Source organism: Melanerpes formicivorus, unplaced genomic scaffold (genome assembly GCF_026170545.1).
Source record: "Melanerpes formicivorus ecotype bairdi unplaced genomic scaffold, bMelFor1.0.p_v2 SCAF_13, whole genome shotgun sequence".
In the NCBI taxonomy this organism is placed as follows: domain Eukaryota; kingdom Metazoa; phylum Chordata; class Aves; order Piciformes; family Picidae; genus Melanerpes; species Melanerpes formicivorus.
In genome coordinates, this window is record NW_027142365.1 from 13,832,668 (window position 1) to 13,856,018 (window position 23,351).

General features: G+C 40.7%; 1 protein-coding gene across 18 annotated transcripts in view; it reads right to left on the minus strand.

The window, feature by feature from the left end:
* The window catches only part of PARD3 (par-3 family cell polarity regulator), a 437,461-nt gene that overhangs the window by 259,535 nt on the left and 154,575 nt on the right, over positions 1-23,351 (minus strand). For all 18 annotated transcript variants that reach the window (XM_068146264.1, XM_068146259.1, XM_068146253.1 and 15 more), the window contains one exon: positions 7,976-8,154. In XM_068146264.1, the coding sequence (XP_068002365.1) occupies positions 7,976-8,154 (179 nt within the window). The remainder of the gene's footprint in view (positions 1-7,975; positions 8,155-23,351) is intronic.

The window sequence follows — 23,351 nt, forward strand, 5'->3', positions numbered from 1 at the left end:
AAATAAATGAGGGAGAAAACCAACTGAATAGCCCCATTTCTCAAAAGGAAAAAAAAAAAAAGAAGGCTGTACAAATAATGCCTATTTTACAGCTAACACACATTACATATGGGGAATTCATTAATCCAAGAGATGCACTGATTGAAAGACAATGATTCCACAATTCTGTGAAATTCCCCTTGTAAAAAATCCCAAACCTTCTTGTTATACAAAGGTCAGATTTGGAATATCTCTATTAATCAGAAGCTTTTTAACAACAAATTGTCCCAATAGTTTCCCTTGAAATTAATTGTACCTGCCACTTTATAAATGTCCATTTTTCCTTGAGAAGCTGACAGTACTGCTTCAGCAAGCTTCCTTTTTTTTTCTCATTAGGTTCACTTTATTTTATCATTCTACAGTTCAGTTTCACAGCTTGCCTTCTTTTGAGGCGTATTCAACAATGTGATGCCAGAAGCTACAAATAAAACCCAGCCATCTAATGCATATAAGAAGGAACTGGCTCCAACCACCCAATAGCAGGGACTTTTGATCTTAGGCCATTAGTAGAAGGGGACTCCCACATTAAAGAATTATCACAGCTTTGTGCCTCCTTTCAGCTCTGACACGTAACAGGGGTCACTTCCAGGAACAAGTGAAAACTGTCTCAGGATGCAGATAGTATCATAAAGAACTTGCATGCCCTATTTATGATGAACACAGATGAAAGGATTGACCACTCTCTAGTTATTCTGATGTTTTCAGAAGGACTTGTCTTTAGAAATGATGCTCTCTGCAGCTCTGTGAGTGGAATGAATGCAGTATGCATTGACAGTAATTCTTTAGATGTCAACAATGAAAAAGGGAATTGTAAAGCCAGTGCTCTGCTTAAGTTCTGCCAACTGACGCTCAAAAGTTTCCAGAGTTGTCCAATTCCAATTCAGTTATTTCATGTTATACTTTGACAGACAAGCAAGGCCTGACCTCAAAAAAAACCCAAAGGGATGAACAGATTAGTTTCTGTGCATGTGGTGTTATATGTAAATATTTAGTGTCAAAGAATATGGACTAAATTAAGACTAAACTAAAACATGAGGCTGCCTATACAGAACATTGGAGATCTCTCCTGTTTACAATGGAAAAATAAAGAATATCATGATCTCTGCATGTATACATGCAAAGCCAGAAATTACCATGCTTGGGAAAGAGTGGCTGGAAAGCAGCCCAGTGGAAAAGGGCCTGGGGGTGCTGGTAGACAGCTGGCTGAACGTAAGCCAGCAGTGTGCCCAGGTGGCCAAAAAGGCCAACAGCATCCTGGCCTGGATCAAGACCAGCATGTCCAGCAGGAGTAGGGAAGTGATGTATTCAGTGCCAGTGAGGCCACAGCTTGAGCAGTGTGTTCAATTCTGGGCACCACAGTATAGGAAAGACATTGAGGTCCTGGAGTGTGTCCAGAGACGAGCTACAAGGCTGGTGAGAGGTTGAGAGGGCAAACTCACTCAGCCTCAAAGAAGGAAAAAAATCCTCACCACATGAGATCTCTCTAGTATCTTGCACTAACAACCTGCTCCTTTTGGGGACAGAGAGGAAATCTGATAGATGGGCTTCCACAAATGGATGGCTCAGAGAAAAAAATAAAAAGGTAAAACAATGAAAGAGATGGAGGAAATCACACCTTCATTTGGGATTTGTTGGCTTTGTTGGTGGCATTTTCCTTGCTTCTTAACACATCTGGTCATGTCTGACATTTGGATGCAAACAGTTGAATCCTGTCTGTGCACACAATACTCAGCAAACAGAAGAGCACAGCATCAAGAGGTGCACATTGGCTGCTACCTCTCTGTGCAAGGCAAAGTTTTTTCAATTTGTGTCTCTCATTCCCAGGCTGCTGAAGATGGTAAGAAACACTGTATTTGTTTTCACATTTCAGAAGTCAGGAATTCTGAGTTCCTTCAGAGATATTTTATTTCTTTAATTGCACTAAAACATCACTAGCTGCTCTGCCAAAGAAAGTCAGACTCTTCTTCGTGGTATCCAGTGAAAGCACAACAATTGTAGAGGCAAGGAGCACATAAAGAAATACAAGTTACTTTATCAAAACACAAGAAACAACTTTCTTACTGTAAGGGTGATCAAATACTGGAAGAGGTTACCCAAAGAGGTGGTGCAGCCTCTGTCCCTGGAGATGTATATACTCAAAACTTGACTGCACACAGACATGCTCTAGTTGACCCTGTCTTGACCAGAAAGGTCAAAACCTAGACAATCTCCAGAGGCACCTTCCAACTTCAGCTGCTTTGCAATTTTGTGAAATTTTACACACTACCCAGGACAAAACCAACACATACTATGTTTATTTTATATTGCACTCCGGCTACAATTCCTCGAAGCTATTTCATCATCACATGACAAGCTGCCAGCAATGAGTTACTGTCACAAAAAAACCCCAATGCATGTAACTTCTGGGGTTTGAATTTCCATTAATCTCTCTCCTAAAAGCACATTTTCCACATTAAAACACTATTTCATCATCTGTGGATAACTTGTTCTCATTCTCCCATCCTTTAGTCGAGGTGAAATCACATCTGAAATAACAAAAATTTTGACTGTCTCACTGAACAAAGCCATGCTCAAATAAGACTGGATGAAGAAATATTCACAGCCATTGTATCCTTAAGAACTTCTGTTTAAACAATTGCATTTTTATTTTGAAAGCAGAAAGCTGCATTCATCATGTGTGGGTTTAAAACCTATCATAACAGAGATACCAGGCTCTTGCCATTTACCTTGTACATAGAATAAACCAGATTGGAAGACCCCTTCAAGATCATCGCGTCCAACCCATCAACCAATCCAACCCACCTAAACAGCTAACCCATGGCACCAAGCACCCCATCAAGTCTCCTCCTGAACACCTCCAATGACGGCGACTCCACCACCTCCCCGGGCAGCCCATTCCAATGGACAATCACTCTCTCTGTATAGAACTTCTTCCTAATGTCCAACCTAAACCTCCCCTGGTGCAGCCTGAGACAGTGTCCTCTTGTTCTGGTACTGGCTGCCTGGGAGAAGAGCCCAACATCCGCCTGTCTACAACCTCCCTTCAGGTAGTTGTAGAGAGTAATAAGGTCACCCCTGAGTCTCTTCTTCTCCAGGCTAAGCAATCCCACCTCCCTCAGTCTTTCCTCATAGGGCTTGTGTTCCAAACCCCTCACCAACTTCTCAGATGATTCAGTTGTATTACAGCACTTAACCAACAATGCTCATCTGGTACACATGACTTCCCTTCTGCAGTAGCACAAACCAGAGAGAAAAGTTCCCAAGAAGCATCAGCAGCATTTTGGTCTCAGAATGACATCCAGAGAGACCTAATAGCAGCCTGCCAGTATTTGAAGGGTGCCTACAAGAAGGCTGCAGGGGCACTGTTTGTAAAGGCCTGCAGTGACAGGACAAGGGGCAATGGTTTGAAATTAGAGATGAGGAGATTTAGATTGTATGTTAGGAGCAAGTTCTGCACCATGAGGGTGGTGAAACACTGCAACAGGTTGCCCAGGGAGGTGATTGAGGCCCCATCCCTGGAGATACTCAAAGTCAGGCTCAACAAGGCTCTGAGTAACCTGATCTAGTGGAGGACGTTCCAGATGATTGCAGGGGGACTAGACTGGATTACCTTTGGAGGTCCCTTCCAACCCAAACCTTTGTATGCTTTTATGCTAATTCAGTAAAATAAACATCTAAGGGAAAGAAATGTATTGTCACTAATGCAGCTCACACCTATTAAAGGCAGCTGGTTAAGCCAACAGGCTTTGGTATTGAATTAAGAATGTGATTCAAATTAACAGTTACTCAGAAAACAACAATATCAAAAACCATTTTACTGCAGTGAAGAAGAGCACACATTATATGCTTCAGCTGCATGCAATCTGTTCAGCTGTACAGTTCAATACAATTCAAACAGAATTACAGCTTGCAAATCGGGTATTACTGCAGGCCTTGGAGAAGTTATTTTTACTAAGGTATTTCTTCTTGTTTCATTAGAATGGCTCAAGGAAGCAAGAGACAGGATTAAGACAATCTGTGAGTCACTAGGTAACACAGATCTGTCTCTCTCACACACACCAAAGTATCTGAAAGTGATTTCAATATTCAGTTTTTAAAAACTCCTGAGAAGTGAATTTACCTACTCAAGCTGCCAATAATCACAAGCTAATTTTGTGAACACTTACACACATGAGGTGACCTAATCATCTGCTTGAGACCACTCATGGGAAGGATACAAAGATGAGTTCAGGAATTACTGAGTACAGTTACCAACATTACTGTAACTTGTAAATAGTCAATAATAACAATAATTCTTCAAATAACTAAGTACTTTGTGACACAAAATGTCTGGCTTCAAGTTGTTATACAGGCAAACAATAAACACAGAAATGATCAAGATTGAAATTCTAAGGAAGTACAGAGTGTATGGAGACATCCAGACAATAAATAAGCTGCTTCTTCACAATAAGATTATTTGAAAACTGGATGAGAGAGTATGTCCAGTTCAGTGCAAGAGTTCCATACCAAAACATCTTACTTGCTGTATGTAGTAGAGCTGTACCTCAAACTCAATGCATATCCAAAGGACTCACTTGGATCCCTCCAAACCCAACTTTGTCCCTTTCTGGCCATTCTTTTCTTTACCTATGTACACAGCAGAGCCTGATTGTTCTGCTTCATCTACCTTGTACTACTTCTATAGGTAGCACTACAGATAGTTCTACAGGATTCTTCAAATATCCCATGTTTTCCCTCTTCCCCAGTGGCCTTTTCCCTTTTTGTTTGCCTGGAACCACTGGCATATGTCCTGGCTCCTCACAGCCTTTGGTGCACAGCAGCACTCCCACCCTTTCTTTTCATGTCAGGGTGGGCATCTGCCCATTTTCCTGCCATTTTGAATTCTTCTTACCCAAAATGAAACAAATACTAATCAGGAGCCTTCTCTCTTGCTTGGCCCCAAGAAATAAATCCCTTCTGCCAGATACATGCAGCTTCCCTCTGTTAATTCCTCCAAAAATTGGACAGCGTTTCTACCTGTCAATTATTTCTCTTTAGAGGTGACAGGCTGAAAGTAATGTCACTTCTTAGAGTCAGTAGGTGGATGAAGCTTTTGGCAACTCTCCCAGAAACGCTTTTCTTGTTTCTGCAAGATACTGCTGGGGCAAAGTTGCTAATCTACAACTGTGCTGCAAATCTCAGCCCAAGAACATATGTTCTTGCGCTGTCAAGAGAGAGAACTGCAGTGAAAACATTACGTAGTGCCAACTGCCCACAAAAGATAGATGGGTGCTCAAGCCCAATGCGCCCAGCAGAAAATTAAGATTGTTCTCCTTGCTTTGCTTGAAATGTCTGTGTCATCTATAATCAATGAAACAGTCTGGAACAAAAAGCACAGCCATCTCTTTTTGTTATCCGAGTAGCTGAAGAAAACAACCTAACACAAGCTAACTAGTGATGACTTGCTGCAGGTCAAATAACTAAAATACATTGGTAAAAAATCCAGTGCTTAAAATCCACTTACTTGGGTGATTGGTGACAGAGACTTGAAAAATGTGCCTTTTAGAATGATACTACACATGAAATTGCTGCTAATACTGGTAGAGGAAAGGAGAATTCTCATTATCTGTTTCTAAGAAATGGGATTCTTGATTCAGATGACGAAGTCAAGACGCTGAAAACACACCAAAAAACAGTCCAGCACACTGAATTTAGGATTAATTTACACCATAAATTACACAAGCAAATATTCATTAATTCCAGCTGTTTACTCCATCTTATCGATTAAAAATAGTCCACTCTGTGATCTGATCTTTTTGAAAGATCAGTGCATAGAGTGTGGAAAAAAAGGTTACAAACCATGATTGGTATCTATTGTACTAAGTAACCCATCTTTGGACTTTCCAATCTTCTTGCTTTAACTTTCTCTTGTGTGCCTTGCTCCCATCACTACGTGAGATGATGTGCATTCCTTTCCAGTAGTCATGAAATCATAGAATCACCAAGGTTGGAAGAGGCCTCAAAGATCATCAAGAACCAACCCATCACCACAGACCCTATGACTAAACCATGGCACCAAGTGCCACATTCAATCCCCACTTTAACACCTCCAGGGATGGTGACTCCACCACCTCCCTGGGCAGCACATTCCAATGGCTAATGACTCTCTCAGTGAAGAACTTTCTCCTCACCTCAAGCTTAAACTTCCCCTGGCACAGATTGAGACTGTATCCTCTTGTTCTTTTCATGTAAACCAAGAGTAAGCGTATGCTGAAGAACTAAAGATGCCAGGAGACTAGTGTGAAAGATCAGCTGCTGTTCAGTTCTCTCCAATTTCTGCTAACTTCAGTCACTTAAAGAAATCTGATTATGCCTTGTATGGTCCTCCATATCTGCACTTGGGAAGTAATGAAGTGCAGTCTCATTATCATTTCAGAAAAATTAACTGAAAATATTAACACTTCAAATGGATTAGATTATCTTTTTTTTCTTCCCCTCCAAATCAGAATAGTATAAAAGACGTTTTTCAAAACACCTTGCACTTCTGTGCCACACCAGTACAGGTGACAAAGTACACCACTGCCTACCTGCTATCCCCATCAAACAGAGACTTAACAATACCATGTTCAACTGATGTCTCTATAAGAATGTGGACCTCAATGCCTACGAGCACTGTGCTTTTATGCATATTTTTCAAATAACCAAAACCCCACAGAAAATAGTTCACAGAATCACAGAATATACTCCTTTGGAAGAGACATGCAAGATCATTCAGTTCAAACCTTCAAGCCATCACTGAAAGGGTCAACACTGACCTAAGCGCCAGTCCTACATACCACTCAAACACCTCCAGGGATGGTGACTCCAGCACTGCTCTGGGCAGCCCATTCCAATGTTTGAGAACCATTTTAGCACAGAAATATTTCCTAATATCCAATCTGAAGCTCCCCTGGCGCAGCTTGAAACCATTTCCTCTAGTCTTGTCACTTGTCATCAAGGAGAAAAAGCTGGCCTAGCCCCCTCCTTACTCCAACCTCCCTTCAGATAGTCCTGAAGAGCAATAAGGTCACCCCTCAGCCTCGTCCAGATTGAACAGCCCCAGCTCCCTCAGACACTCCTTGCAGCACATGTGCTCCAGGTCCCTCAACAGCCTCATGGCTTACAGTTGCCCTTCAGCTCATTAGCAGTATGTAAAGGCTTCTTTATTTGGGGTGTGGGAGTCCTGCCTGCAGAGTCTACATTTATACTGAACAGAAATAATAATGATGAAGGAAAAACTAAATGGCTGTAACAAGCTGCATATTTTCCAACAGGATTTTGTTCTATGCAGCCAGAATGGTGACCAAAAGTGCAATTTTCATTTAAAATGCCTCATTCCAGTTGGAAAATACACAACTGTGTTTCCTTTTGAGTTTGCCTGTAAGTTTCCATCACAATTAGGGACAATGCTGGAGGCTGTACAGAAGAGAATATTTATTTAGTTTTGAGAATGTTATCAAGGAGACACAGCATTTGCAATTCATCCTTTGTATTTACTCAAATAGTGCCTCAGAAAGTGAAAACTGGCCATGATGTGTCAGAAAGAGAGAACAAACCCGCTTTGGGTGCACAAATTAAGCACTGACATTAGGACTTGCACGGAGATCAGTAAAAACCATTATAGACATGGACTGTTGGCACTCAAAGAAAATGCATGACAGCATTTAGGCCCTGCTTTGCAGAGTAATGAGTAATCAGAGCTTCAGCTACAGGTAACAGCAAGAATCAAGTGTTTAGAGCCCCTGCTGTGGGCATCACCAAGAGCCTCCAAAGGGCAGGATACATCTGCAACTCCTCAGGTGACAATGAGGTTTGGTAGACAAGGTCATAAAACACAAGTTTAAATCAAGAGCGGGCGACAATTCAGGATTCACACGCATCTGTCACTTGTAGGACAAAGAGGAAGAAAGCAATATACCTTTCTTTCATGAGGACTGGGTACCCCAGGGGCGTTCTGCTTGAGAAAGCCTGCTGTTGTGGACCACCTTGTAGGATTTTTCCGTGAGGGCTCTTCTGAAGAAAAATTTGTGTCACTTACAGAGGTTGAGAGGCCAATGAGTGCAGGGTCGCTACTACGTCGGACATGAAGAGGCATATCTGCAGAAAAAAGGAGACAAGTAAATAAACACTGGCTAGATTTAAAATGTTTTTCACATAGCAAAAATATTTTTTCAAGCTCTGGATGGGTGGTTTTGACCAAATGTGGTTTCGCAGAATAAGGAGTTATTGACCTCAGCATAGCTCCTCAAGGACAAGGTTTGTTTCCTCAAAACCACAGCCTTGCTGCTTGGCCACACAAGGAGAAAATGAGGGTGAAACCAAACTGTTTGAAACTAGCACAGCTCGCTGGCTCCACAACTGCAAACGCAGCATTGCCACTACCTGTCGGTTGCTGTGTAAAATCAAAAACACACAAACAAAATAGCATAAGCTTGAACAACTAAGAAACTAAAGAGACTCACAGATGTTTTTAAAAGCAAGTAGCCAAAGGCTTAAATTCAACAGCCTGTTGACAAAGGGGTGGGCTAGGATGTATCCCCCACTCCACTGCCACAGCTGCAGCATGGGCACTGCCAATATAACACACTTACAAGACACTGATCACCAGCCTCCCTGCTGCAAAAGGCAGACTCCTCAACTTCTGAAATACACTCCCCATTTCCTTCTCAAACCCCGTGGAAGAGTCTGTTTTCTATTCTGCATTCTTCCTTTGCCTCTTCCCGACGGCCAAAACAAGATCAGTGCTGATTTACCCTGATTCCCTCAGCCTTCTAGCCTGCATGACTGACAGGAGAGAAATATTTCACTAGTAACAAATGATGCAGCAGGCAGGTAGACTGATTGGAAAGAGATAGGGGTTTTTAATATAAGTAGAGGTCAAATCCTTTCCAGAAACTTTGACGGCATGTTAAAGTTAGTTTCTCTTGAAATACAACTTAATTTCTTCCAATTTCATTTATTATCCTACAACAAATATCCACACATCTATCATCTTGCTCATACAGAAGTTTCATTGCCTGTATTTGCAACTTCTTAGCACGCTCTCACTCAGCATCAAAATGGAGGGGATGTGATTTATCAGTTTTATTTCCCTTTATTGCCGCACTGGGAAATTTGAATGCAAAGTAGAAACAGAAAAGGTGAAAGCTGTGGCATGCAAGCAGTGGAGTCAATGGGAAAGGCATGCTGGGCAACAGCTAGAAAATGAAAACCAGGACCTGTTTCGATGAAACAGCTCCCAAGGAAGCCAAAGGTGCAGGTCTCACAGTAAGAGCAGAGAATACAGTAACAAGAGTTTCTTAAATTGCAAGTCTTAAGCTTTACAACATCTTTATGTTAATGTCACATATGATAATATTAAAAAAATCTTACTTTGCATGGTGTTATAAAGACCCAAGAATACAGCAAGCCATGCCACATGAAGAAAATATCTGACATTCTTCAATAATTTCTTTTGCAATTAGGACTCAGGCTGCTGAGATATGTGCAAGTGTTACATGAACAAACACCAAACAGTCACTGTTCCATGTTCTTGTTATTCAAACAAGAATAACAAAGAATTTATGATTTTTTTTTTCCCCCACAACTATTGTGCTCCTTCCTTAGAAAGGTTGGGGGGTTTCTTCATTTTCATAACCAAGATATCTACAAGTATTAATTTCCAGCAAATAAAATGCCTTCTTTTATAAATATGTGTAGACATATTTATACACACAGATCTATGCACACATTTATGAGTGGATAACAGAACCACAAGTAATTAGAAGAACATGTCAGGGAATATTAATGAAACAAATGTATTTAGGGTCTGAGTGAATCCTACTTAGATTTTGATTATTAAGTGTATACTCATAAACTCACAACAGGGTTTTGCTTTGATTCCCTTGTCTTCAACTACTTCAAGTTTCATAGAGCAGCTGAAGGCAAAACCTCCTATTTTTCCCTAGATGGCAAACACAAGGAAGTTCACTATCAAATCCCAAGAGATCCCCGTACCAAAGGTGGCTCAGCTGCAGCCTCAGCAACAGCCCCACGATGTGTAATGAAGTGACCCATGAAGAGCAGTGCCTGTGCTGCTGGCATAGCCCTCAACACTCTCATTTATTAGATTACCCTGGGCACAAACGTGGCTCTGTAGTCCATAGTACCACTTAAGAAAAATACCAATCTATATTTGCTCCAAGCAGCAGCCCATGCATATTATCCTGTTTGCCTTAGCTACCCACCCTACAACACAGAATTCCAATTTTCAAACATGAGTTCACTTGCTCCTTATGCTCATACATCTATATATAAGCGCGGTGACAGCGAAATGTTCTTGCATTTTTTACACTGTTTCTTCAAATTGCTTGACAAAACAAAAGTTCAGTTGGGTGCACTTCTGTAAGAACAGAAGCCAAATTGCCAAGAAGGAAGGAAGGAACTGGAACTCAAGTCAGCACTTCTGGAATGGAGCAAGCAATTAGCACTGCCTTGGCTTTTGCTTTGTAGCAAAAACCTGACAGTTTGCAGCAGAAACTTTTCACCACACAGGAAGTTAATTATGCAATGGAATTCCTAAATATTAAGATGCTCCAGTGAATACAGTAAGAGAAGAAGTTTCCCTCCAAAATCTGTTCTCTGATAAGCCACCTTTAATGTGACCCTTTTAATTCTAGTAAGGTTAGTTTTTGAGCTATTTATAGATCCCTATTGACCATTTCTCCACATCCACCCCAAACCAGCTGCCAGTCTGTCAGTCTAAAGATACAACAGGATCTTGTCACCCCTTCTGAAAATGGTTCCACACATAAGGAAAACTGATTTGTGTTACTAACTGAAGTTCACACTAAAGTGAATTATAAAAGCTCATAATTTGGATGTGTTGGATCTAGTTAAGCTAGAAATTTAAACATCCGTCAATTGTGGGTTTATTGCTGTCATGGGACAAGCACATGAAGCTAGCTCTAGCGTGTGCTGCCTGGCAATGGTCAATACCTCTCCAGGTACTAAATCAAGAATTAAATCTTACCCACTTTCTGTTAACCCCAAGGTGTAAATACAGTCTCCTGCGTTCCACTCTCCACTTCTATTCTGGTAGACCATTCTGACCCTCCATTAACACAACAACATAAAAGAATATATTGAACAGATTCTTCTCCCAGTATACTGTTGGTTACAATCTTCTGGTTTACTTGAATTTATAGATTTGAAGAGGATATACTTTGAAATATTAAAAGGAAAATCAAAGGAAAAGAACTTAATAATTAAATCAGGAGATGAAGTGCGCATGGGACTGATGCAATGTCACTGATTCCAGGATGATGGCTGATACTGTTTGAAGTCTGTGGTTTCTTTGAAGAGTGGATAAAACAGCAATGAACTCTAATCACAAGGCTTCAAATTCTCTGTGGCACTAATGCACTGTAAATATTGATTTGCTTCTGCAGCTAAGGTGCCTTTTAAATAAGCACTTGAAACAGTAAATCTAATAATGAATTACAGGAAGTTTAAAAAGTCTAAGAATTAAGGAAAAATTAAATTAAATATCATGAAAGTTACCACTAACTCAGTTCCTGAGCCACATTCAAGGACTTGAAGTATTCAACCCCAAGTACAACACCATCGTTTCAGAAAGAATTATGTGTGACAGAAAATCCCATTAAGTTATGTATATAGGCACAGTTCTTCTAGAAAATGGTTATTTGTAGGATAAATCCAAGCTGGATAACAAAATGCTCACACTCATAATCATGAAATTCTGACTGGAAGTCTCATTTTATTAAAAGCAATGGCAGTTTCACTATAAATTATACAACCAGCCAATACCCATTTTATAACCATCTTTAAACTTTAAGAACACAGAGTTGTACCTTCCCTTCCTGCCAGCAATTCCATTTTTATTTTAAAAGGGTCATCACCTTCTCTGATTTTCTAATATGCTCATGAGCAAAAGCATTTCAGGATCTGGCAAATTTCATCCATAGAGCTGAATACATCATCCTGCACACAGGCGGTGAGACGGTGGTCTCTCAGAGCAGAGCTAATATATACCCTTCCCATATCAATTTCCTCTCAGATGTCAGCTTGGAGGGCCAGACTACAAAAACACATTCAGATCTTGGCTATGCTATATAAATATATGTACGTTTCAACTGATGTTTTGGCTCCAATGCATCATTGGCAGTCTGCACAATTTGTTGTGCAGTGACTTTAAAGCACAGAAATGGTGGTCATTTCTAGCCACCTCACACAGACCACCAGGCCCATGACTGGTAAGTAGACTTGAACAGGGTTTATTCTTTTTTCCCCTCCCTCCACACTCTGTAGTCTTTTCTGAGTCAATTATGAATCAGTAAAACAAAAAGGCTCTGTGGGCAAGAGTAGTTTTGAACAAAGAAGCTGCTCAGGTTAGACAGTGGTCCTGAAAGTGAGCCTACTGATCTGTCCCTATGCCAAGGTGTGTTGTATACATAAGACACAAAGATCCTACCCCAACATCAAGAAACCAGTCTGGGCCTGGAAGGTAGAGACTCAACAGTTTTATACATATTCTTACACTTTAGCTTCTGTTTATTCAGGCTGAATTAAATTGTATTATTACAGTAGCTGTATTACATCCCCACTGGGTTATTTATCTTTCTTCCATTCAGATTACTCTCCTTTCTTAGTTTATCACCATCTGAATATTTAATTACTATTTACAGTATTGCTTCTACTCTACTATTCTATTCAATTCTGCTGGGACAGTACTGATTCCTTCAGCTTTTAAGGTGTTAAATAAACCCAAAACTAGCAGGAATCCTCATGGCACCCTACTGGACAACAGTCACAGACTTCCATCTTTACTTAGAACTTCCAAGGTACTTAAATTTCTAACAAATGCTTTCAAATTTGCAAATATTCAACCAGCTGCACATCATTCACCTACAAATGCAAACTCCCTCGTGTTCACAGCTCTCCCTTTCAGAATTGCAAGGAAGCTTAAGATGACATGGTTTAGATAATTAGCATTTCTCTACTTGAAAATACGTTTCTGCCTAAAAACATTACCTTCTAAAATTAATTTCTCCACATGCAGAACTTTCAGCTAAATAACAAAACAGTCACTCTTGTTGCAGAGAAAAAAAATAATCATTAACTTCCCATAATTGCAGATATTTAGAACTAATTCATGTAAACACCCAACCGTTATTCTTCTAGCTATACATCTCCAAACAACAGTTAGAAGAGAATAGAACAGAATTAACCAGGTTGGAAAAGACCTTGATGCGCTTTCTGAGAGACACTTTCACTGTTATCAAATAATGCTCTCTGTTTTCTTATTTCTTTAGCTTTAAAATGGCACATTTGTAACCATCCACGCATTAAAATCATGACGCATCACAATTACTCTGTTTTCCTCATAGCACTGCTCTATGCAGTTGGAGGTCTGGCAGGCAGCCACATCAGGGGCAGGGCAGAGGCCATAGCATGGCACTAAAAATGCACAACGCGGTGTAGCAGATGGCATATGAATGAGGCAGGTCATGGGACTCTTAACACCCAGCCTGCAAAGCCTGACAGGTGTACATATGTCCCTAACCATCACATAACTGTACAGAAAACATGCTTGGCTGTGTGGAACATACAGACAAAAATCCACTGTGCGCTACTGTACCTTTACGAAATAGAAGACACTATGTCAGCATGCCTGGGATCTAAAACCACCCAGAGAAAAGTAAAATCATGAATGACAGTGAAAAGAGTGCAACTAAGCCACCAAAAAAAAAAGCCTTACTACAAAGCAAAAGAAACAGATCCTTACCTTCTTAGCATCACTTTCAATTTCTTTTAATTGAACTTAGGTTTGCCATTTTCCCAACCATGACTGCTCAACGACTTTGAAATGCAGAAATAAGAAAACATCAACCTGCCACAGTTATATTTTAATAATGAGGTAATGTTAAAATCCTTATCTTGAAAGGCCTTTAAAATAAAAACTCATCCTTCTCTTTCTCCAAGATTCTTTCTTCTTACTTTTGACTACTGAGATCCAGGAGGAAAAAGATGATTGCACCTTGAAACTCAATTTACTTAGACACTGACTTTTAAAGCTAATTAAGAGAAAGAACTTTAAAATCAAAATTAAAATTTAATTACCTACACCCTCTCTGCTTCCTTTCTCTGGGCTTTTTTATAAAATGCAAATATCTTTGCATGCCAAAAGAAAAGACAAAAATGTCAGATCTTACAAATGTTCTACTCATCTCTGTCAAAAAGAAAATATTATGCTTCAGTATGTTTTAATGAGTTGCAGTTTCATTTTGGGGGGGGTACATTCTTTATAACTTTCCTTAAATCGTGCTGCATTTTCTCTTGTTTTCACACCACTGCTACAAAAGTAGAAAAAAAAATTGCACTTTTACACCCCCAGAGGTTAAATTTTGTTGCAGGATTTGTTCCCTCCTTCTTCAGAAAGTTGTGCCACAGTAGAAGCGTTATCAGCCTTGCTGTTGCTCAAGGTTGTCTGCTTACATTAAAGATCAGGCCTCGCTAGTAAGACTGATATTTTAGTTGTGGTACAACGAAACCACTGTATTTTGCATCTTCATTCTCAAGTCATTTTGCAGTGCAGGTGAGGGTTTGCAACTGGCAGACACTTCTCTTACCACAACTTTGAAAAATCCCCTCAAACTGGATGATAAAACTGTTCCTGTTAGTGACCCTAATGCAGCGATGTGGAAACTATATACTGTTTATGGTCTAAATGCTTTTGGCAGAGAGGCTTGTTTAGGGCAAGAAATGTGCAACACTTTCCTGGACAGAAGGGAAGGGCCACAGGGCACATAGCCTCTCCTGGGGCAAGCATAGCTGGCTCCAGCCTTGCTCCACTGCAGAGAAGTAGAGGAATTTGTAAGAATTGGGGCTGCAGGCCCAAGAGGAGAAGGGTCTGGGAAGTCCTTAGAGCCACATTTCAATACGTGAAGGGGACCTAAAGGCAGGCTGGGGAGGGACTGTTCAGAGGGGCTTATGGGATTAGGATGACCAGCAACAGTTTGAAACTAAAGCAGGGTAGATTTAGGTTGGACATAAGGAAGAAGTTCCTTGCAGCGGTGAAATACTGGAACAGGCTTCCCAAGGATGTGGTTGAAGAGACCCTCCTATCCCTGGAGACATTCAAGATCACACTTGATGTGGCCCCAGACAGCCTGATACAGTTGGAGGTGTCCCTGTTGATTGCAGGGGGTTGGACAAGATGACTTGTGAGGGTCCCTTCCAACCCAGTACAATCTGTGAATTGCCAAAACCCCAGATACAAACATGACCACTTATATCCAACTCACAGGCCACCGTCAGCGTGAAGAATACAATGACTTTAGCATAGCAGCACCTGGAGGTAGATCTGAACCTGCATTACCCAAAATCCAGAGAGCTTTATTACAGGACTTATTCAGACATCTTTTTAACTGAAGTGTAACGGTTATGACAACCAAGAAAACTTGACTACAGTCATTTAAAGGTTGGAGGCACAAAATTTAAAGAAGAAAGAACATGTGGGAAGGAACATGCACGCTACCAAGTTTCTGAGATGGCCAAAAAATAAATAACACAACTGACATCTGCAATAAGATAGAACGAGCCTGGTCCTGAACAGCCATTAAAAATGACTAACAACTTCTGCAGTTTAAAGGCACTTGCTCTTGCTTCCGTGACAGAAACATTTACTAGGATTATTAGAAACATGTTGCTACATTCACGGGACATGCTCTCATTTAAAGTGTTATCAGATCTCTGTGAATCCCACCAAGCTGATAGCTGCTGATGATGATCAAGAAGAGTAAAAGATCTCAGGCAGAACTAGGGAAAGGCCATGTCATGCCACCCCATGTGCTCAGAGATAATTTTTAGCAGAAGGTTCCTCTGTGCACAGGGACTAATACAGCCTAAAGGCAAAGCATGGAGCATGAAGATCCCAAGAATATTATTTTCTGTCATTCATCTGCAAGTATCAAGCTGCATCCCTGAAGACAAATCAAGTATTTGCGTGTTTAAGTAATGAGATGAAATGCCACCAACCCTCCTCATCCACAGAGGATGCACGGCAGCGGAGCTGCCATGTCCACGACATGGGAAGGCAGATAGAGCAGCAGGAAGATGTGGTGCTGTGCTGACCTTTCACTGGGGGGGCGCTTGGAGAATGGGCTGGGAAACTGCAGCATGGGGACTACGCAAACCTAAGGGCATCCAAACGAGCTCTTTCCAATTACGAGTGGGGAATAAGAAGCTCCAGCTATCAGCACAACATGCCGAAATCTTCTCATTAACCTCTCAAGGTTAAAGATCACCTTCTGCAAGAAAACTCCAGTGCTTCCAGTAGCCAGACAGAGAATAAGACAATTTAGACTACAGTGGAAGTTGTTAGTGAAATCGTCCAGATAATACCCAAACAGAATGGGACAACAAAAACAACATCTGCTGTTATCCAAGGGGTGACAGACCAACAGACATCTTGAATTCTTCTTCTTTACTACAAAGAAATTCTAACAATGAACTTTCTTTTTTAAAGCCATGCCTAATGTGCTGCAGGAACAACAGGTGCCTAGAGCCTGTGCCAAGCTAACCATTGCAGTCTGCCTCTCTTACAAAGTTCTCTTCTGGATACGGAGAGAATTTTCTACACCTTGGTGAAACTTCAGCAATATCTTTCTTCCTGCCCCCTCACCCCCCCCCCCCCCCTTTTCCCCTCCCTTTTTTTTCCTCTCCTCTCTCTTACAACCTCAGAAACATGTGCTTACACTGCATTCTTAATTACATACCTCTCACTTTATCTTTTTTTTCATTTCATACTGCCAAGGCTCAAGAGAGTCAAAAATTATCCCTAAAAGTTCAAAACTAAGAATAACCAAATAGAAAGAGCTTCAGCTGAAGTTCAAAGAAGAAATCTCACTACATGGAAGACAGTTTATGAATTTTTGGATCAATGACTTTTCATGCTTGCAGTTGCCAACTTCCAATGCAATTTCTGATTGGTTCTAGCTCAGAGACTAAGATCATCTTTCTTAGTGGAGAAACAGCTTTAGCCAGAACTAACAGAAGACTTTACTGAAATACTATGGTATGTACTTCATGCCAGAATCTCTCAGATTCCCAGCAGTTAACTTTTCCAAGCTGTCTCCACACCACAAGCCTCCTTCCTTGTATCATCCTAGAATGTGCTACAATTTCAAATATCCACACGCAGAAAGGTGACAAGTTGGTCAGATTTTTTAAATGATAATGATTACTAGTCATTTTATAATATTGAGGAGTTTTCATTCTGTTTCATTCTTCAAAGGAGATTCATAAGGCATTTCTTCTTCTGCAGCCCAAAATGTATTGATACACTAAAGTGAGAAAAGAAGGGGACAGTCAGCATATACTACTTGGTCCTCTTGAATAACTCAAGGCTGTTGCTTGAACATGAGGAGTCTCAGCAGATTCAAAGGAAAAATCAATAGCCTAGCATAGGTTATTTAGCAAAACCCTGCAAGTCGTCATTTGGACAAGAGAATTCTGCAAAACCAGTAAATTGCTGTTGCAACTCATCCAGCAACCCAACACCTCCTTCTGCCCCTGAACCCAGGCACGTACCTTGTGCTACTACTACATACACCTTGCTCTCTCTGGGGCCTCCCTGCAGAAATGTAACAAGCTGAAAATACCTCCACCGAGACAAAGTAAAAACATGGGAAGCAAGAGAACTACAGCTCCTCCAGTCCAGGCAAGGCCACGGCCAGGGCTGCCTGCATGTGAGCTAATGGACAGAGCAGTCACTTCTCTGAGCGCCACACACCCAGACGCAGCCCCTGCAGCACCAAGGCCAATGACCTCAGTCAATGGGAGTAAAGCAGGAACATCGAAGGGTACACCCAACTGTCAACATAGAGATGCAAAAGAATGGGATGAGTGCCCAAACTGCATTTTGAGGCCACAGTGACTATGTAAAGGACAACTGTAAGAGCATTGTGGTGACCAACCTTCAGCAACTACAGGCTTCCCCTGTCCAGCTTGCAGCTATATGTCTGCAAGATGATGCTGCTAAACCACAAAGAAAAGTCACTCTAATCATGGTTTTTAGCTTAAGTTCTCCACAAAGGATCTGTGAAATGCAGTTCAGACATTTTTCACTCCTCAAAAGGAAGAATAACCACTAAAATAAAGTCATAGGAGAGCCATGGAGTTATTTCTTTAACTCACCTGATAAGAATGGGTTTTAGGAAACACATCTTAGTACCATCATTTTTATCTTACATGAGAAAGTTTTCCGGTATTTAGACCTCCCAGTATATTGATTCTCAATCCATTCATCCTTATGAGGTGTGTACACAGCACCTGGACATTCACAGAACAAACACGGGGATGATGTACAAATGACTATGGGTAGAATATCCACAGGCTCTCACAGATCAACTTCCCTGCAGTGTGCATCAAGCAGTGAATGTGCTTCTAGCAGGAAACCTCCTCTGTTTACTGAAGTGCTTAGTTCACTACCTACAATCTAAGAAATGCTTCATACATATTTTGCCACAGTACATTAGTTTTACATCAAATGTGGTGTTTCTAACTAAAACCTGCTTCACTGTTTAATAAAAGTAGCTATCTTGAATTTCACGTAAGAGGAGAGAAATAGCTGCCTGCATTTATGCAACCTGTTAAAAAGCAGAGCCTATTAACACCTGTACGAGAACTCACCTCATCAAGTTTTTATTGGCTCTTGGAATACAACCATCACTGAACTTTTTGTGTGACTACTACTACATCAATTCTAGTGTAAGGCAGATCAAAATAAAGTGGTATGTTTGTTTTTTTCTGAGCTTACCAAAACTATTTGTGTAAAACAAGGTTGATCTCATGTTCCTGAGAAGCAGTTGGGTTACCTCAAATATGACTACTGGACTAAAAACGTCCATCAAGTGTAATCGGTTTTGCTTTTTCTGTGTAGCTAGAGAGAAAAGCAGTTAAACATCTGAGGCCTTCGCACCCCTTCAGCATCAGCACCTCAGCAGCTTCACTGAGAAGAATGCACTGAGAAGAATTGCCCAGGGAGGTGGTTGAGTCACCATCCCTGGAGGCGTTCAAGAGGAGACTGGACATGGCATTTGGTGCCATGGTCTAGTCATGGGGTCTGTGTTGATAGGTTGGACTCAATGATCCTCAAGGTCCTTTCCAACCTAAGTTATACTGTGATACTGTGAATGGGTCAATACCACCTATGCCTACACTCATTCAGATGTCCACACTCCTCACTGGCACAGGCATAGTATTGGGATGTTGGTCCTCTTAGCCTGCTGACTCCAAGAGAGAGGGATAGAAAGAAATTGAGAGAGACCATGAAGCTCTCAGCACATCCACAGCCTACAGGTAGGTGCTGAACATATCCCACTGAGTCAGCGAACCATGCTGTCACATATCTCCCAACAGTCACTCCCAGCACTCCTCTTTGATTACAGGAAGCTTGCAGCTCTTGTCCCTGCATACACATTGTGTTTTAGGAAGTCCTGTGATGCAGCCAGAGAGGACAGAAAGTCACCTTTTTGGTAAATGGCACTTCAGAACCCCACTCCTGAGAAGTTACCAATTTTGTTTTCCTTTTCAGTTTACAGCAGAGGAAAATGGAAGACATGGACATTATATGGGTTGAATTACATTCTTGAGGGATTCACCTGGAAATGACTACAGAAATAAAAGCATAATCTACAACATATACTAATAAGTTCTTTAACAGAATATACATGTGCAGATCTTGCTATCAAGAAAAAACAACCTCCCTGGACTCAGACTGGAGGATAAAAGTCTTTGCATGAACAAAACAAACACAAAACCTCTTGGATCAAAACTCACTTAGCAGCATGAGGCTGAAAAAAAAGTTCCCTACTGCTTTACTACACAGCAATTTGCTCACCTAGCCCTCTCCAAACAGCGATCTAACATCAGTGTGAGGACAGCAAGAAGGAAAATTGCTGCCTAAGTGGCAGGTTTGTTGTGGTTTGACAATTCTAAAGAGTTCACTAGAAACTTCTAAAAGCAGCATCTCTAATTCCCTGAAATTACTGATAATCGGCCAAGTGAATGGAGAACAATTATGAAGAAAATTGAATGCTTCCAAATGCCAGTTTGCTGCACATCCTGAATGAATATTGCATAAGCATTTTTCAGTCTCTGACTGTAAAAGGAAAGGAATAAAATCCTAGGCCCACAGGCATTCTTGCATGGCTTTCCTCACAGGATCTCATATTATCATCATTTCTGCATTTTGCAGTCATGCTTAGCAAGTTATGTGGTGGCTTGCAGCTTTAACCTATTTTTCTTATTAAAACAAGCAAACAAAAAAATCATCTGTAAGGTAAACTGTCTTCTGCACTAAAGCTTCAACAATAAGCAGTCATACCACAACAGCCACAAATAGAAGCTATCTTTTCCTACTAACTCAGTCAGATCAGATTTGAAGCTGCTGTTACAAAACACAGTCTCAGGAATTTTTTATGGTACAGCCACACCAGCAGCTGGCCATAAAGTACAGTAAAGAGGATAAATGCTCTGGGAAGAAAAGGACACAAGACATCCCTTTTTCTGCTGAGCCAACCCAGATCCCTTTCTGTTAAAGGGCCAGGAAAGTGTGAAAAATTAATGTGGAATTTTTATCAGCCTGTTTCCTGGGTAGCAGCCCTGCTGCCAGCTAGTCCTGTTGTCAGCTAGTCCTGCAGGACAATGAGACCAGTCCCAGCCACGGTGACAGAATGAGGTGCTGTCCATCCTCTTTAGTCTGCATTAAGAAGGAGATGAATCAAAAAATGAAGGCCAAAAAATATTTTAAGCATATTTTCATCTTTTTCCCTTAAAAAAATAAAATAATTAAAAATCCATAAACCAAACCAAAAACTCCACAGCCTCCATCTACAAACAAAACACGGCACGAATAAGAAACCAAGGTGACGAAAGGTCTGCAGGAGAAAAGAGCATTACAGCAGTAAGGCTGGGGAAAGGACAGGGATGGAAAGCCTACGGAAGCAGCTGAAGAGACACCATAAATAGGAAGAGTGAGTGCAGCTGGAAAAACCTCACCAAAAATTAAAGTGCTAGAAAACAAATCCAAAAGAATGTTAAATGAGAAAAGCACAAGTCCAAGACTGCAAGGAATCATTCACAACATGTACTGCTGCACTACAGCAAGACTCCAAACAAGCCTCATAACTCAAATCCTGCAGACACCCTGTGATCATCCTGTCAAACACCTATATAAGCCCAGGTACACTGCACAATAATGTCTGCATTTAGTCTTTTAACTTCTGTTGGAAATACAGAAAAATATTGACTTTAATTTCAAGACTTCAGGAGCCAGAGAATCCATCAAAGCCCCAGGACTGTCATTTTTAAAGCTCTGCAATTCAGTGAATGTCTTCTACGTCTGAGACATCTACAGTTTGTGTTTCAGGAAAGGTAATTCAAAATGTCATCATGCACTTATACAAATCTAAGATTACACACAATACCATTTTTCATTTTGTGATTAACACTTGAGAAATAACAAAAGTGTAATCATGGGGGATTATCCTTCCCTTTCATGTCTTTAACTTTTTTCCTTCTCCTTTTTTTCAGTTTCTGGCATGGACTAACTCTCAGATTCTACAGAGATAGTTTTGCAAAGAAAAAGAAACAGAGGGAGGGTGAGGGCAGAAAGCAGAAAGAGAGAGAGAGCGCCACAGAAACCTACTCACTACTCTCTCATACACATATATTATTTACATGGCTCCTAGGGTAATTGTTTATATGGCTAAGTAGCATCAAGGAAGCAGTTATGTATTTTATTTGTCCCCAGGGAGGTAAGCATTCCTTGCCACTGGTTCCTCTTTATTTTCCTCTGTTGTGATTTTTTTGTTCTTGAATTCTTCATGCCTTCCTTTTGCCTTTCTCCTTCTGTATCTGATCACAGGCACATAAATATAAAGTGGTGGTGTCCTTTCTGAAATTTCCATGAGGCATCAAGTTAACCCAGCTGCACCAGGTTCTCAATCTGAAAGTCAGCAAATGGAAATGGAAGGAGCAAGAAGTCGCAGCTAACCTCCTCTCAGGTTAAAGCCTCATCCCCGTCACACATGCTGAGCATCTCGCATTCTGCAGCTTGATAACTACAGACAGAAAGCACAGAGCACATGAAGAGCCTTTATCAACAGCCTCACCTTTGACATTTCCTCACTTTTTACTGTTAAAAATGACCCTCCAGGTGTCTTAAAGCAAATGACAGAAAAACAGCAGGAGAAAAAAAATCAAGTAAGAAAGCACAGAACAAGCAATTGATATGGCATGGCACATCACCAGGAAAAAAAAATCACAAAAAACCATTATGGCTAAAATGAAACAATTACATTTATCTTGGCTGGTCAAGGTGAAAATTCAAACTCTAAATTGAGCACATTAGCTATGAGTGAAAAATTACTATCCATCTTGCTAAAACTATGATTTTATGAGTAAGAGCTTTTCCCAAAGGAAATCTAAGCAAATGCCCTGTATTCTTTATGTGTTGCATATGCCACTCAAGTTTACAAACAAGTAAAATAAGAGAGGAGTAGAAGTGAAGAAAAAAAACCCAAACAAGTAGTGTTTTCCTTACAAGCACCAACACTTTTGATGCAGCCCACGATGCACTATCGGGTTTAATTACTTACTAACCTTACCAAATTCTACAAAACATGTGGTCAGTGAAATGTCTTCCTCCCACAGGGGTCTGACACACTGTTCCTTTCTGAGGAAATACTAACTATGTCCTCATCTTATCTGCTTTCATAAAATACTGAAAATCTCTTGTCCTAGAACTCAAGACATCTGCCAGCTCTGGGAGGCATAAAGCAGAGAAAACGCACAACATCGATTCACAAGGACTCGGTGCCTGTTAAACACGATTGGATTTGCAGAAAAACCTTGAAAGCACATGTACTCAGAAAATATTTAAAACATCTGGTGAAATCTGGATGAGGGGAGGGGAGGACTACAAGCCCATCACATCAGAACAAATTAAAATACCTCGTTAAAAAATTTTCACCCTTAGTAAAATATTCCGACTTTGAAAAGGGAAAATGGAAATGAACAGAGCAAAATCCTAGCCCTGGGAGAATTCAGGAACTGAAGCTGGTACATGGCACACACAGCACAGCACAAATTGCTCAGTATGAGTGAAACTGATGTACTGCCTTGAGGGTTTGAGAAGTAATTTAATATTCAGTTCAGCCCATAATAGGAATCCCACGCAACGAAATCGCATCCACAAAATCATGCTGGTAAAAACGCAGAAGGAAGTA